The sequence below is a fragment of the Nothobranchius furzeri genome, chromosome 7, assembly GCF_043380555.1.
Source record: "Nothobranchius furzeri strain GRZ-AD chromosome 7, NfurGRZ-RIMD1, whole genome shotgun sequence".
Lineage (NCBI taxonomy): Eukaryota > Metazoa > Chordata > Actinopteri > Cyprinodontiformes > Nothobranchiidae > Nothobranchius > Nothobranchius furzeri.
This window is the reverse complement of record NC_091747.1, coordinates 79,544,677-79,559,436: the sequence shown is the minus strand read 5'-3', so window position 1 is coordinate 79,559,436 and position 14,760 is coordinate 79,544,677. Positions and strand designations below refer to the sequence as shown.

Genomic DNA, 14,760 nt, shown 5'->3' with positions numbered 1-14,760 from the left:
CAGCTCTTTAGGGTGGACCGGTGTGTTTGTCGTCACAGAGGAGTTTATTAAAACTGTGTTATGAAGGTTTTGTTCAGTTTGTTGGCCAATTCACAAGAAAGCACAATACATGTTAGAGCAGGTCCAGATTTCAAATAAATGGATGCAGTCAGTCCATCCCGCTGTGATATGATCCGATTCACAGCAGACTGAACAGAATCCTCCTTTCTGAGTAAACAGGGTTAATGGGCCACGGTGGGAAGGAAAACTCCTGTTGAAGAGGAAAAAAAAGAGAAATGCCACAGCTGAGAAAAAACACTGAGAAAAGGTAACGAATAACGTCTAAATGTCAGGAAAATGTTACAAAGTTCATGGGTTAGGGTTAGAAACAGAAAAGGAGAAAATAATGTTTCCATTAAAAATGTGAGCTCAGTTTTAAGAGCAACAGGGATAGAAACACCTGTGTTGGGACGTGTTTATGTACAACGATGTAACTAATTGTTTTAGGTAAGGGAGCGATCTAATTAATTACTTTTCTCATTGTTGCAACGCCATTACCCTTAAGCCTGGGGCACACAGAAGACACATGCGCCACGTCACGCCTGTGCCGTCATTTTAAAAAGAAGCCGTCATATGTACTGAGAGTGGCTACGTGGAGCGCAACGCCACATCCCAGAAGCGCCGGTCTGCGCCGAGGCGCTGAAGCCAGTTCTATTTCAAGCATCGCGGCACGTCTGCTTTCAACAATGTGGAGTACTTTTCAACAGACATTACAACATGGCACGACTTTACGGCACAAACCCAACAACCACAACATGGACGAGGAGCATTTTATTGTTGATCTTAAAATATACTAAAAAATGCATACCTATCCATTTTTAATGAAGTAGAGTCTCACAAAACAAGTCTGATCATATAAACAAAAGAGTCGCTTTCCGTTTCCTGTTCTCAAGTCCTGCGTGATGTGACTATCTCGTGACTTTCCATGAACAGTTCAGTCCATGCGACCCCAAAACCGTGGTGCTTCCATGGCGCAGCGCATCTATCTTCTGTGTGCCCCAGGCTAGTGGCGCATTACTTCGTTACTATAATGAAACGCAGCGACTGTTAGGCTGTCTGACAGCCACACATGTGGCATGAAATGGCTCTTGAGCCGACCAGAGCCAGTTTACAAACGGCAAAAATGAACACACGGTGCCGAACACATCATGTGTTTGATTGCAGATCAGAAATGAGTGATCGTATAAAGCAGGAAGCAGGGAGGAGGTTGTCACACAATGCCTGTGACAGTTCTTACATTAACATGATGGATATGTAAATATTGGTGGGGACAAATTTGTAAAAGATGAGAAAAGACAATTAAACAGCTCTTCAGAAAGGGGAGGAGCTGAGTGAAAACAGTACAGGCAAGACATGATTATCCATTACTTATTTCTGTTTTTTTTACACAACTTAGTAAAAAAATTGTTTTTTCAATTCAATTCAATTCAATTCAATTTTATACTCATACTTCGCTTTATTTCTTGAGGTTAGCTATTAGTTCAATTCAGTTCAATTCAAGTTTATTTATATAGCGCCAAATCACAACAAGAGTCATCTCAAGGCACTTCACATAATAAAAATTCCAATTCAGGTCAGTTCATTACGCCAATCAGAAAAAACGTTTCCTATATAAGGAACCCAGCAAATTGCATCAAGTCACTGACTAGTGTCAGTGACTATACAGCAATCCTCATACCAAGCAAGCATAAAGCAACAGTGGAGAGGAAAACTCCCTTTTAACAGGAAGAAACCTCCAGAGAATCCTGTCTCAGTATAAGCAGCCATCCTCCACGACTCACTGGGGATGGAGAAGACAGAGCAGACACACACATACACACACACACACACACACACACACACACAGACAAGTAATGTGTCTACAGTTATATTGTGATGTCTTAGTAAATATTCTATTTGGTGAAAGATAAACTTTATTGTATTTATCCTAGTGGATCTATAATTAAACTGATAAACTAGTAGTTTTTAACCTGACATGTTTCTGTCACGTTAAGGGGATGGTTAGCATAGCATAGCATAGTTTATTTATATAGCACATTTAAAATGCAGCATGGGAGCTGCCCAAAGTGCTGCACAGGCTAAAACAAAACACACCCATTACAAGGAGCTAAAACAGAGGATAAAAATCTCAATTAAAAGCAGAGAAAACATGAATACTAAGAACACATTAAAACAATGACACAGTAAAACACTAAAACGAGTCACTGTCTAAAAGCCAAAGTGTAAAAGTGGGTCTTTAAACGAGATTTAAAAACCGCCAGAGATGGAGCCTGCCGAACTCCAATGGGCAATGAGTTCCATAGCTTTGGGGCAGCATGGACAAATGCTCGTTCACCCCATGATTTGAGTCTCATCCGCGGCGTGTGCAGCAGCAAAAGGTCAGCCGACCTCAACGAGCGGGTGGGCACATATGGAGTGAGAAGGGCAGAGAGGTAGGAAGGTGCCAGGTCATTGAGTGCTTTAAAAACAAAAGTCAGTAACTTAAACTGCACTCTGAAAAAGACAGGGAGCCAGTGAAGATGTTCCAGGACAGGGGTAATGTGGCTACGTCGGTGTGTACCCGTCAAGAACCTGGCAGCAGCGTTCTGAACAACCTGCAGCCGATTCAGGGCAGAGACCGGAACACCAACGAGGAGGGTGTTTGTGTGGTCCAGGCGAGAGGTAATGAATGCATGAATGACTGACTCCAAATGCCTCCGTTTCAGGATTCGTCTGAGGTGAGTAAGGCGGCGAAGCTGATAAAAACAAGACCTCACTACAGAGTTTATCTGTGGGGCCATTGTGAGTCCAGCATCCAGCTTGACCCCGAGACTCGTCACACACTGTTTGGGGTTTAGGGTTAAAAGGTCACAAACAGGGTGAGAGCCATGGTGGTTGCGGGGGTCAAAAACAATAAACTCAGACTTCTTTTCATTCAGTTTTAAGAAGTTGGATGCCAGCCAGCCCTTCACGTCATCCATACATGCAGCCAATTTCGAGCCCACATTTTTCTCGTCCATTTCCACGTATAGCTGACAGTCATCTGCGTAGATGTGGTAGCTCAGGCCATGCTGATTCAGGATATTGCCCAGAGGCAGAAGGTAGATTGAAAACAGCAATGGCCCAAGAACGGAACCTTGCGGAACCCCCCAAGGCAGTGGAAGACTGGAGGATGCACAGTCACCAATCTGTACAGAGATGGTACGGTTTGATAGGTAGGAGCGGAACCATTTAAGCGCCACCCCCGTCACCCCAGCCCAAGACCCAAGCCGATCCAATAAAATATAGTGATCGACCGTATCAAAAGCCGCTGAAAGGTCCAAAAATGCAGATACCCAGGATGACTCGAGGCAGGAGTTGATGTAAAGAATAAATCCTTTTATTTGTAGGATGATGTTATGGTCTGCATCTGCCCCTTCCTTCATGTACCTCCTGGTGTTTCTCCATCCTCTCTAGGTGCTCCTTTTGTGTCTTCTAGTGCCCTCATGTGTCATGTCTGCGTCTTCCTCATGTGTCTCCTGGTGTTCCCCATTTGCCCTTTAGGTTTCCCCCCTCAGACATCCCTTTCCCAGGTCCTGTGCTCTCTTGGCCCCCTCTTAGCCACGCCCCTGTTGTTTCTTTCTATAGTGTTTTCCTTTGGTGTCAGCTTCCCCTTAGTATATTAGTCATGGTTCATGCCTTCTGGTCTTTTGTTTTTCTCTTAGGTCATTTTCCTTTGTTACAGCCTTTCAGTATTTAATGTGTTTTTCCCACCAGTGTTTTCTTCCTCCTCCCTGATTTAGTAATTGTATTCACCTGGTCCCTCTCCCCACACACCTGCAATTATCTCCCTCTCATCTTCCCAGTCTATTTAAGCCCTGTCTTGTCTCTGTGTTGTTGTCGGTCCATTGTATGTTTGTCAGCGTTGTTTTGTGCTCTAGTTGAGCTTATGTCTCCGGGTTTTGGTGCTCTCAGTGAGCTTTTGTTTTTGTTACCAGGGTTTTTGGATTTTTGAACTTTTGGCTCGCTGCCTTTGGATTTATTTTTGTTCGTCCTGCAAAATAGGTAATCTGTCGTCTGGGTAATCTGCACTTTGGGTCCTAACCTTCCCCTCAACGTGACAGATGACAACAAAAATAAATCCAAAAGGCTGCGAGCCAAAAATCCAAAAGTCCTGGCGCACAGGACACCGAAAGCTCACTTAGAGCACAAAGTCTGGGGACGAGACAAAAAGGCTCACACAGAGAACTAGAAAACACTGACATACAAAACAACAATGGACCGACAAGACAGGGCTTAAATACACTGGGGCATAATGGGAGGATGATGAGCTGCAGGTGTGAGGGGAGAGGACCAGGTGAAAGTGATAACTAATCAGGGAGGAGGAGCAGGAGAGGACACCAGACCTAACTGGGAAAGGACACACACACACACACACACACACACACACACACACACACACACACACACACACCTAGCTGGAGGAGGACATAAACACACACACACACACACACACACACACACACACACACACACACACACACACACACACACCTAGCTGGAGGAGGACATAAACACACACACACACACACACACACCTAGCTGGAGGAGGACATAAACACACACACACACACACACACACACACACACACACACACACACCTAGCTGGAGGAGGACATAAACACACACACACACACACACACACACACACACACACACACACACACACACAAAACTGGAATAATAGACCTATGGAAATTATGGTGGGGAGACTGAAGGAACACAGGACCTGAGAGGCAATATCTGGAGGGCTGAAGACCAGGAAACACAAGAGGAACACAAAGAGACACAGACACAGACCATGATCGTTTCTGCTAATGACTCTAGCCATCATCAGCATTCGCCAGTGTTGGTGGTATCACTTCCGTTTACCCGTGGGCAGAAGAGGACGATGTCCTACTCTACTGCCCGCGTCCTCCTTGCTGATGGCACTGTCCCATGCGTGATTCATAGGAGAAACCAGACGTCAACCTAGCACACAAAACGTAGAACATCAAAGACAATGTGAGAAGGAAACAAGCCGAAGACACACAAGAGCAGCAAAACAAGAAGCAGAAAACCCAATAAAGAAATCAGGAACAGAGCACTGCACAAGAGATAATCATGCTATGGACTGGGACAGCACATGGATCATAAACACAGAACAACAAAAATACAAAAGATGGATCAAGGAAACCATGGAACTAAGGAGACATGGACACAAAACCATGAACAGAGACGATGGAGTATTCACGTTGGATCACGCATGGGACAGTGTCATCAGCAACAAGGACGTGGGCAGTAGAGGGCAACGCCTTCATCTGCCTGCAGATAAACGGAAGTGACTCCACCAACATCGGCAAACTCTGATGACGGCTAGAGTCATTGACCTAACATAAGGTAAAAAAACTATTTATTTACTATGCTGTATACAAAAGAAGTTATGGGTTCCTTATATAGGAAACATTATTTCTGATTGGCTTAATGAACTGTGAATTGGAACGTTTATTATGTGAAGTGCCTTGAGACGACTCTTGTCGTGATTTGGCGCTATATAAATAAACTTGAATTGAATTGAATTGAATTAAAGTTACACACAGAACAAATGTATAAAAGAGTACCAAGACTGCGGCAAGCCGTTTTAACATGTAATCAACAATCGGGCCTCTCTGTAATATCCTATTTTATTTATTAATATTTCAATTTATCCTATTACTAATTGAAATCTTATTAGTCCAATTGCAAATGAAAACATCAACAGCTGTGATGTTACTATAGAAATCATAATTACGGATTGTTACGGCCACCAGGTTGCGCCATAACGACTCCAGCCATCCACTCCAGTCAGCCAGTTTCATGCCTCCTGACTCCAGTCCCACCAGCTGCTCTCAACCATTCAATCAGCTTGAGAGCTCAAAAGAGGAGGCAGCCTTAAGATCAGGGGAGGAAGTGGGTGAAATGCTGCTGTCAGCTATTGGCTGACAAGTCATGAGTACCACTCTCTATTATTACATGTGTAGCGCAAACCAAATGCTGCACAGTTTGTAGTAGATTAATGCATCAAATAGTCTGAAAATTAGCAGCATCTCATGGGAAACTGTTGTGGCCGGCTTGAGTGAGAACAATTGTGATTGGTGGAGCACTCAAGCAAAGTGTGTGTCTGGCCCACAGAACATCTGTATGTCTCCTGTGCAAATAAATCACCCATCGATGTTTTCTGGAATGACGAATATTGCTTGGAAAAATGAAAAATACTCTTTATATTTAAACTAGAACCAGTGTAAAAAAAACATGGTAACGTTTATTCAACACACACACACACACACACACACACACACATACATATATATATATATATATATATATATATATATATATATATATATATATACCCTGATTTTTTTAGTCACTTCATAATTACTCTTAGTTTGTTTTTTCTAATCTGCCAAGTTTTCATGAAATCACTGTCACAGTCCTGACCCCCAACACGAGTGGAGCAGATCTATTTAAAGACACAAAATCCTCAAACACATCCTGAGATGCAGTAGATAAAAACAGGCTTTTTCATTCAGAACACGACCAGATGGCACAGCTGAGGTCACCGCTTCGGTAAGGAACACAGAAACAGCAATAAAGCACCACACACACTTTATTAATGACAACAGGGTTTGGTCTGAATACAGATTTAAATGATGGAGACAGAAACAGCAGCTCGGGGAGGAGGGCAGGGAGCTGATAATCAGATTATCTCCCTCATTTTCCAAGAGTTTGTGCATTTGCTGATTTAGAACACACATGCGCACACACACGCGCGCACACACACACACACACACACACACACACACACACACACACACACACAGGATTTATATCCATTTGTTGGAATGAATCTGCTTTCAGAAGTGTTAATTTCCTCTCTTCTCTTGTTGGTTGAATCAGAGGCTGAAAATGTAAAAGTCACATCATAAAATGATTTAACATCAGTCATCACAGGAAATGACATAATTTAAACAAGATGGAGTTGTTACTGTATACAGCATGGAGATCCAACTTTCTCCAGAGCAGCATTCAGTCCCAGTAGTCCCATCTCCTGCACATATCCAGTCACGCTGGCCATGGTGAGGTGTTTCTCCACAGACCTCTCCTTGATCATCTCAGCACACTTCTTGCCACAGAGTCTTTTCAGTGAGGAGACGTCCTGGTCCCAGTCTCCATTCTCCTTCAGCAGGTTGTCTTCCACCAGCTTCTTCAGTCTTTCCTCGCACCCATTTTGCTGCTCAAGCTTGATTGTTATGAGTTTTAACTCCCGCTTGAAGGCCTCAGTTCTCCTTTTCTCAGCTCGAAGGTGTTCCAGCTGTATGTCCATTTCTCTCTGCTTCTCCTGCCTCTCATGCCTGAGGATGTCCTCCATTTGCCTTGTTCTCTCCTCCTCCCTCCTGCTTTGCTCCTTTAGCTCAATGCAGAGTTTGTCCAACTCATGCTGCAGAGCATCTCTCTCCATCTCTTCTCTCTGCCTGATGGCCTGCTCCATCTGGATTTGCTGAAGTTCTCTTTCCTTTTCTTTCCTCTCATTCTCCTCTTTTTCTCTCTGGATCTTTTCCTCCAACGACCGCCTCATGTTCTCCTCCCGCTTGACCTGCTCCTCCAACAATTGAGTCATTTTGTCCAGCCTCTCCTGAACATCTAGTCTTTTTCTCTTCTCCATCTCTATCAACACTGCTACTTCTTGTGACTTCTTCTCCTCCACCTCTACTCTTAAGGCTTCCTCCCATTCTTTAGCTAGCTTCTCCTCTTTCTCCTTCTCCAGATCCTGCTTAATCTTCAGCTCCTCCTGCTCTATCTTGGTTTGCTTCTGAATCATCTCTATCTCCTTTTCATACCACTCTTTCAAAGCTTGGTTTTTCTTACGCTCCTCTTCCTTCTCAGTTTCAAGCTGAAGATCTAGTTCTTCTTCAGCTCTTTGGAGCATCTTGCTGTTGAAGCATCGTTCTCCATTCTTCTGCATCATGCCTTCCACCAGGGTGAGCAGCTCAGCTACTTGATCCCTGTTCTTAAAGTTCTGGTTGTTGAAGACACAGTACCTGCCTCCACATCTGGCCACTAGCTCAGCCAGGTCCCGGCACTGGTCAATCAGACAATGCTTCACTGATACCCCCTCTTCAAGACGGTCTCCATGTGTGAAAACCACCACAGAGAAACTCAAAGCATCTGAACCCATCGCCTCTTTTATGTGCCGCATTGCCTCTCTCTCAACCTGGGAGAACCTCCCAATTTGAACAACGATCAGAAAAGCATGTGGTCCTGGGAAAAGGAGGCTAACGCTCCTCCTCAGCTCTCTCCTCACCTCCTGTGGAGTTTGATGAGTGTCCAGGACCCCAGGAGTGTCTAGCAACAGCAGCTGTCGCCCACGAAACTCTCCACTGGCTCTGTGAGAACGCTGGCTGACTGAGGCACAGCTGACCTTCAAGTCCAAGACCTTACGGCCAAGGATGAAGTTGGCTGTGGAGCTTTTACCGCTGCCCGTCCTTCCTAGTAAAACCATCCGGATGATGGTGGAGGCAGGTGGGGACTTTGTCACTGAGAAGATGGAATAAGGGGTTAAAAAGAAAGAAAAATTAGGCAGAAAAGATAAAGATAGATCTTACTTGTGTAGCTGGACTGCTTGGTGTTAGACGACATGTCGTTTCTGCTCGTGCTCTCCTTCAGAATGAGAAAAACCACCTCGTATAGATGCTGTCATTTGACTCAATGACGTGTGACACCCCCGATGAGCTTTGACCTTTAACATTGAGTTTTTATTATCTTCCAGAAGAACATGTGGTCCAATAGTCTGTCCTTACAGCAGCAGCAGCAGCTGTCAGCCCAGAAAAGTCCTGATCGATTGTTAGGTGGAGTTTAAGTTGGGATGATTGAGATCAAAGTCCACCAGGCTGCTGGTGATTGGATAGTTTCAGTTCATCAGTTATCTTAAAGAAAACACATGATCAACAATCGTTACCATCTCTGATGAGGTCAGAAATGCTAGATGAACACATTAACATGCTAACATGCTAGATAATCTGCAATGATCAGACAGGAATTAGAATAAAAATAAAATAAAGTTGGTTCAACATCTCCAAAACAAATCAAACATTCACACACGTTCTTGATTTATGTAAACGTGACATTTTTGACCTTCAGTTTTCCTTAGGAAAGTTTGAAATAAGAAGTATCTTACCTGTGGTAGATAGCTTTTTGAACAGCCTCAGTGAAGAGTAATTGAGATGAGTCCCTACCATTTTGATAAGTTAATGGCTGGTAAAGACAGGCCACGATTAAAGAGTGAGTAACACCTAAATCAACTTTTGTTTTGCTGATAATCTGTATAGATGAGTGTCCATTGGAGCATCTTGTTCAAAAATTCAACATTCAGACAAACCCCATAATTATGTCTCCCTCTTCAGGTTATATCTCTGCTCTGCATTGGTTTTGAATGAGCCACAGCTGATGGCTAAAGATGTGCAGAGTGACGTTGTCTGTACAGTACTACGTGGCTGATAGTGTGGGCCACGCCGATGTTCACTCCAGTTTTAGCTCTTTGCTTCACCTACAAATGTATTACTCTGATGCCAACAAAAGGCAAACTTCTTTTTATTTTTCTTGTGCTTTTTGTTGACAATCAGCAAACAGAAAAAGCTAACAGCACAGAAAATAGCTAACAGGTATAAGAGCGCCCCCTAGGGCTCCTACCCCCACCACAAAACTGTTAAGTGCAGTTTCAGGCCAGCAGAGGGCTGCAGAGTGGGATCAAATATGAAACTGGTCACTGAGATCAATGTTACTGCTCTAGCTTAAAGTTAGAAAAATTATTTAATGTTACTTAAAAAAACATCTTCTTCCCTTTCTTCAGGTGATCAAGGTGGAGAGAAAATCCTCCAGCCTGCTGTGTCAGGTTCGTTGGCAGATCTGAAGCGTGACTGAGAGTTCTGTTGCCCAGACGCGGAGAGACGGAGATAACCGGCGTGGTTATCTCCTGTAGGTGTAGTTTGAGTGTTTTGAGGGCTGGTAAGCCTGGAGACTCGATACAAAGTCTGGTGAGAAACGATGACTGAGCAATGAATGAAATGCCGGCACTTCCTTAAGTAGTGCCGGCGTGATGACGTCAGTCGCCACGTTGGTGGCAGGAATGAATGGAATGCAGTCAGCTGGAGGAGTTCGTGACAGGACCCCCCCCTCGAGGGACGGCTCCCGAAGTCCCAGGACGGCGGGCCCAGAAGTCAGTCAGCAGGGTAGGGTCGACAAACGAGCTCGTGGGCTCCCAAGAGCGTTCCTCAGGCCCGTACCCCTCCCAATCCACGAGGTACTGCCAACCTCGTCCCCGGCGGCGAGCGTCCAGAATCCTGCGGACCGTGTAGGTGCGATCCGCCTCAACACCGCGGGGCGGAGGCACCCGGACCGGTGGAGGGTGGAGAGGAGAGGAGATCACCGGCTTAAGCTGGGAGACGTGAAAGACCGGGTGGATCCGGAGAGTAGCCGGGAGGCGCAGACGGCAGGTGACAGGATTGATGACCTTAAGGACGGGGAACGGACCCAGGAAGCGAGGAGTGAGCTTCCGGGAGCCAGCCGGCATCCTCAGGTTAGCGGAGGAGAGCCACACCTGGTCGCCAGACCGGAAGACGGGGCCAGGCCGGTGGCGGCGGCGATGCTGACGGGCATACTCCGTGTTGGCCCGGGTGATGGCCGCACGGGCCCGGATCCAGGCGAGCCGACAGCGGCGGACCAGCGTCTGGGCAGCAGGGACCTCCACCTCGGGCACCTGATGATCAAACAGAGGAGGCTGATAACCGTAACAGGTCTCGAAGGGAGACAGACTCGTGGCTGAGGAGGTCTGGAGGTTGTGTGACAGCTCCGCCCACAGGAGAAAGCGGGGCCAGGTGGTCGGCTGGGACGAAGCGAAGCAGCGCAGGTAGCGTCCAAGCTGCTGATTAGCTCTCTCTGTCTGACCGTTTGTCTGCGGGTGGTATCCAGAGGACAGACTGGTGGAAGCACCGACCAGGCGACAGAACGCTTTCCAGAAGCGTGAGACGAACTGGGGTCCTCGGTCGGAAACCACGTCCTGAGGGAAACCATGGAGCCGCACCACCTGTTCCAGGAGCAGTTCGGCCGTCCTCTTGGCCGTGGGGAGGCCGGCCAGGGCCACTAAGTGCACGGCCTTGGAGAAACGGTCCGTGATAGTCAATATAGTGTCCAGGTGGTCGACCGCCGGCAGTCCCGTGACAAAGTCCAGCCCGATGTGTGACCACGGCCGCTTGGGCACAGGGAGAGGCTGCAACTCTCCAGCGCCGGGTCGGTTGGAGGACTTGGAGCGAGCACACACATCACATGCAGCTGTGAACTCGCGGACGTCCCTCCTCATGGACGGCCACCAGAGAGCCCGACGGAGGAACTGGAGGGTACGGGCTTGCCCTTGATGTCCCGCGAGCCGTGAACAGTGCCCCCACGTGAGCGCCTCTTGCCGGCAGGAGGCGGGAACGTAGAGGCGGTTCGGTGGGGTCTCCGGCGGCGCTGGATCGCCAGGAAGTGCCGCCTGTATGGACTGCTCCAACGGCCATTGGATGGAGGCCAGGAAGCGTTGAGCCGGTAGAATGGTCCGAGGCTCCGGGGGGCCGGCATCTGGTGCGAAACGCCGAGAGAGAGCGTCCGCCTTGAGGTTCTTGGAGCCGGGCCGGTAGGCGATATGGAAGTGGTACGGCTCGAAAAAGAGGGCCCACCGAGCCTGACGAGGGTTGAGCTGGCGGGCAGTCTGTAGATGAATGAGATTCTGGTGGTCGGTCCAGATCAGAAAGGGATCGGTGGTCCCCAGGAGCCACTGCCTCCATTCCTCCAGCGCCCACTTTATTGCCAGCAGCTCTCTGTCGCCGACCCCGTAGTTCTGCTGTGTGGGGGAAAACTTCCGGGAGAAGTAGGCACATGGGTGGAGCTTAGAGTCTGGACCCCGTTGCGAGAGAACGGCCCCCGCTCCCACATCTGAGGCGTCCACCTCCACGACGAAGGGCCGGGTCTGGTCCGGGTGGAGGAGGATGGGTTCCTTAGTGAAACGTCCGACCAGCTCATGGAAAGCACGGACAGCCTCTGGAGTAAGGCGAAAAGGGCGAGGCTGATTGGTGGTTTTGGTGAGTGAGGTCAGAGGTGCTGCGAGGGAACTGAAGTTGCGTATAAACCTCCGGTAAAAGTTCGAGAAACCCAGGAAGCTTTGCAGCTGCTTCAGGGTCGTGGGTAGAGGCCACTGAGCTACGGCCTGAACCTTCTGGGGGTCCATCTTCAGGCCCTGGGAGGAGATGGTAAAACCCAGGAAGGAGGTGGACTCCTGGTGAAACGCACACTTCTCCAGTTTGCAGTAAAGTCCATGATCCAGGAGGCGGGACAGAACAGCTCGAACATGACGGATGTGCTCTTCGGCCGTGCGGGAGTAGATGAGGATGTCATCTAGATAAACAAAGACCCAGCGGCCCAACATGTCTCTCAGCACATCTGTAATGAACCGCTGGAAGACGGCGGGGCTGTTGCAGAGTCCAAAAGGCATCACCAAATATTCATAGTGGCCAGTGGGCGTGATAAAAGCGGTCTTCCACTCCTCACCTTCCTTAATACGGATGAGGTTATAGGCGCTGCGCAGATCCAGTTTAGTAAACACTGCGGCTTGTGTGATGGCGTCCAGAGCGGTGCCCATGAGAGGGAGAGGGTGGCGGTCCCGGATCGTTATTTTATTTAACCCTCGATAGTCTATGCAGGGCCGGAGATCCCCCTCCTTCTTTTTAACAAAGAAAAACCCCGCGGCCCCGGGGGACGTTGAGGGACGGATGAATCCCTTCTGCAGGGCATCAGTTATGTAATTGTCCATAGCCCGGGTTTCCGCCGGAGAGAGGGAGAACAGGCGACCCCGAGGGGGGGTGGTGCCGGGCTGGAGCCTGATCTCCAGGTCGTAGGGTCGGTGAGGAGGTAACCTGGTAGTGGGTTCTTTAGCGAAGACCTGAGCGAGGTCGTGGTATTGAGGAGGGATGAGCGTCAGGTCTACGTCTTTGGGAGGAGCTGCTGCTGCCCGAGGTGCAGGGGAGTCCCGGTGGTTATGGCAACCCGTGCCCCAGGCCAGGACTTTACTGGTGGACCAGGAGATGTGAGGCTCATGGCGGCAGAACCAGGAATGACCTAGGATGAGAGGCGTAGCCGGAGCCTGGATGACCAGGAAGTGGAGGGTCTCCCGGTGTTGGTCAATAGTCATGTGGAGACCCTGAGTTCGGTGGGTGAGAGGGTACGGCATGATGGGCCGGCCGTCCACAGAGGTCACGGGAATGGGTCGGTCGAGGGCGGTGAGGGGTATCTTTAGCCGAGTAACCAGTCCGTGGTCGATAAAACACTCCGCAGCCCCAGTGTCTAAAAGTGCCTCCAGTCTGGTCGGGCCTTGGTCCAGGTGGAGGGAGACCGGGAGAGTGGTTCGGTGTGGAGCCGGAAAAGTGGAGACTCCGGGCGGGACAGCTCCTACTCCGACCCGGAGGGACCTTTTCCCGGTCGTTTTGGGCACGTGCCACGGTGGTGACCCAAATCCCCACAGTAAGCGCATCTCCCCTCCTGGTAGCGCCGTGCCCGTTCCTCAGGGGGAAGATGTCCCAGCTGCATCGGCTCCTCCGTCGGTTGGTGAGCCGGCCGGCGGGGTGACGTCCTGGTGTGTACGGGGGCTGACAAGGTGCTCGGCCGGTTCAGGATGCAGCGGTCCAGTTGGAGAGCCAGATCCACTGCCAGGTCCAGGGAGGTTGGGACCTCGTGCCCGATCATGCCCTCCCGGATTCTCGGTGACAGTCCCTCCAGGTAAACGGCCTTTAGGGCGGCGTCATCCCACCTCAACCGAGCTGCTGTCGTCCGGAAGCGAGAGGTGTACTGAGCCGCCGTCTGGGAGCCCTGGCGAAGCTGAAGCAGCCGCGTCTCGTCCGAGACCTCGCTGCTGGGGTGCACAAAAGTCTTTTTCATCTCCTTTACAAAAGTCTCATAGTCATTGCAGGCAGGAGATTTCTGATTGTAAAGAGCCGCCGCCCATTCACCGGCTCGACCTGTCAGCAGTGAGGTCAGCAGAGCGACACGAGAGCAGGATGTGGGGTAGCGTGCCGGCTGGCACTCGAAAGTCATGGCCAGGGTCGCCAACATGCCCTCCGGGGATCCCCTGGTTCCGTCCCACTTCTCTGGAAGGCTGAGGCGTGGTTCCATCCTGTCAGGAACAGCTGCGGTCTGACGTTGCAGAGCGGTGGTCAGCTGGAGTACTAGCTCGGTGAGTGACTCAATCTTTGTGGCTTGGCGATCAGCTATGGCACGGAGCTGGTTCATGTCTGCCGTCTGCTGATCCAAGATTGCGCGCTGTTGAGCCACGTCGGCACGCAAACGCGCGAACTCCGCTGGGTCAACTTGGGGCTCAGTCATCCTGTCAGGTTCGTTGGCAGATCTGAAGCGTGACTGAGAGTTCTGTTGCCCAGACGCGGAGAGACGGAGATAACCGGCGTGGTTATCTCCTGTAGGTGTAGTTTGAGTGTTTTGAGGGCTGGTAAGCCTGGAGACTCGATACAAAGTCTGGTGAGAAACGATGACTGAGCAATGAATGAAATGCCGGCACTTCCTTAAGTAGTGCCGGCGTGATGACGTCAGTCGCCACGTTGGTGGCAGGAATGAATGGAATGCAGTCAGCTGGAGGAGTTCGTGAC

General features: G+C 49.1%; 1 protein-coding gene across 1 annotated transcript; it reads right to left on the bottom strand.

Annotated features, from left to right (window-relative positions):
- Nucleotides 1–6,668: 6,668 nt before the first annotated feature.
- LOC107382430 (GTPase IMAP family member 4) lies at nt 6,669–9,045 on the bottom strand. Its single transcript, XM_054750938.2, has 3 exons — nt 8,683–9,045; nt 7,066–8,614; nt 6,669–6,979 (listed from the first exon to the last, which is right to left on the bottom strand). Exons 1-3 carry the CDS (start codon nt 8,714–8,716, stop codon nt 6,973–6,975), a joined length of 1,590 nt encoding a protein of 529 aa, XP_054606913.2. The 5' UTR covers nt 8,717–9,045; the 3' UTR covers nt 6,669–6,972.
- Nucleotides 9,046–14,760: the final 5,715 nt, after the last annotated feature.

Bases quoted from the DNA above. Each gene is read 5' to 3' on its own strand.
- LOC107382430 (XM_054750938.2), bottom strand. From the start codon at position 8,716: ATGTCGTCTAACACCAAGCAGTCCAGCTACACAA. The intron at 8,615-8,682 runs GTAAGATCTATC...CCATCTTCTCAG, and splicing joins CAAGCAGTCCAGCTACACAA to TGACAAAGTCCCCACCTGCC.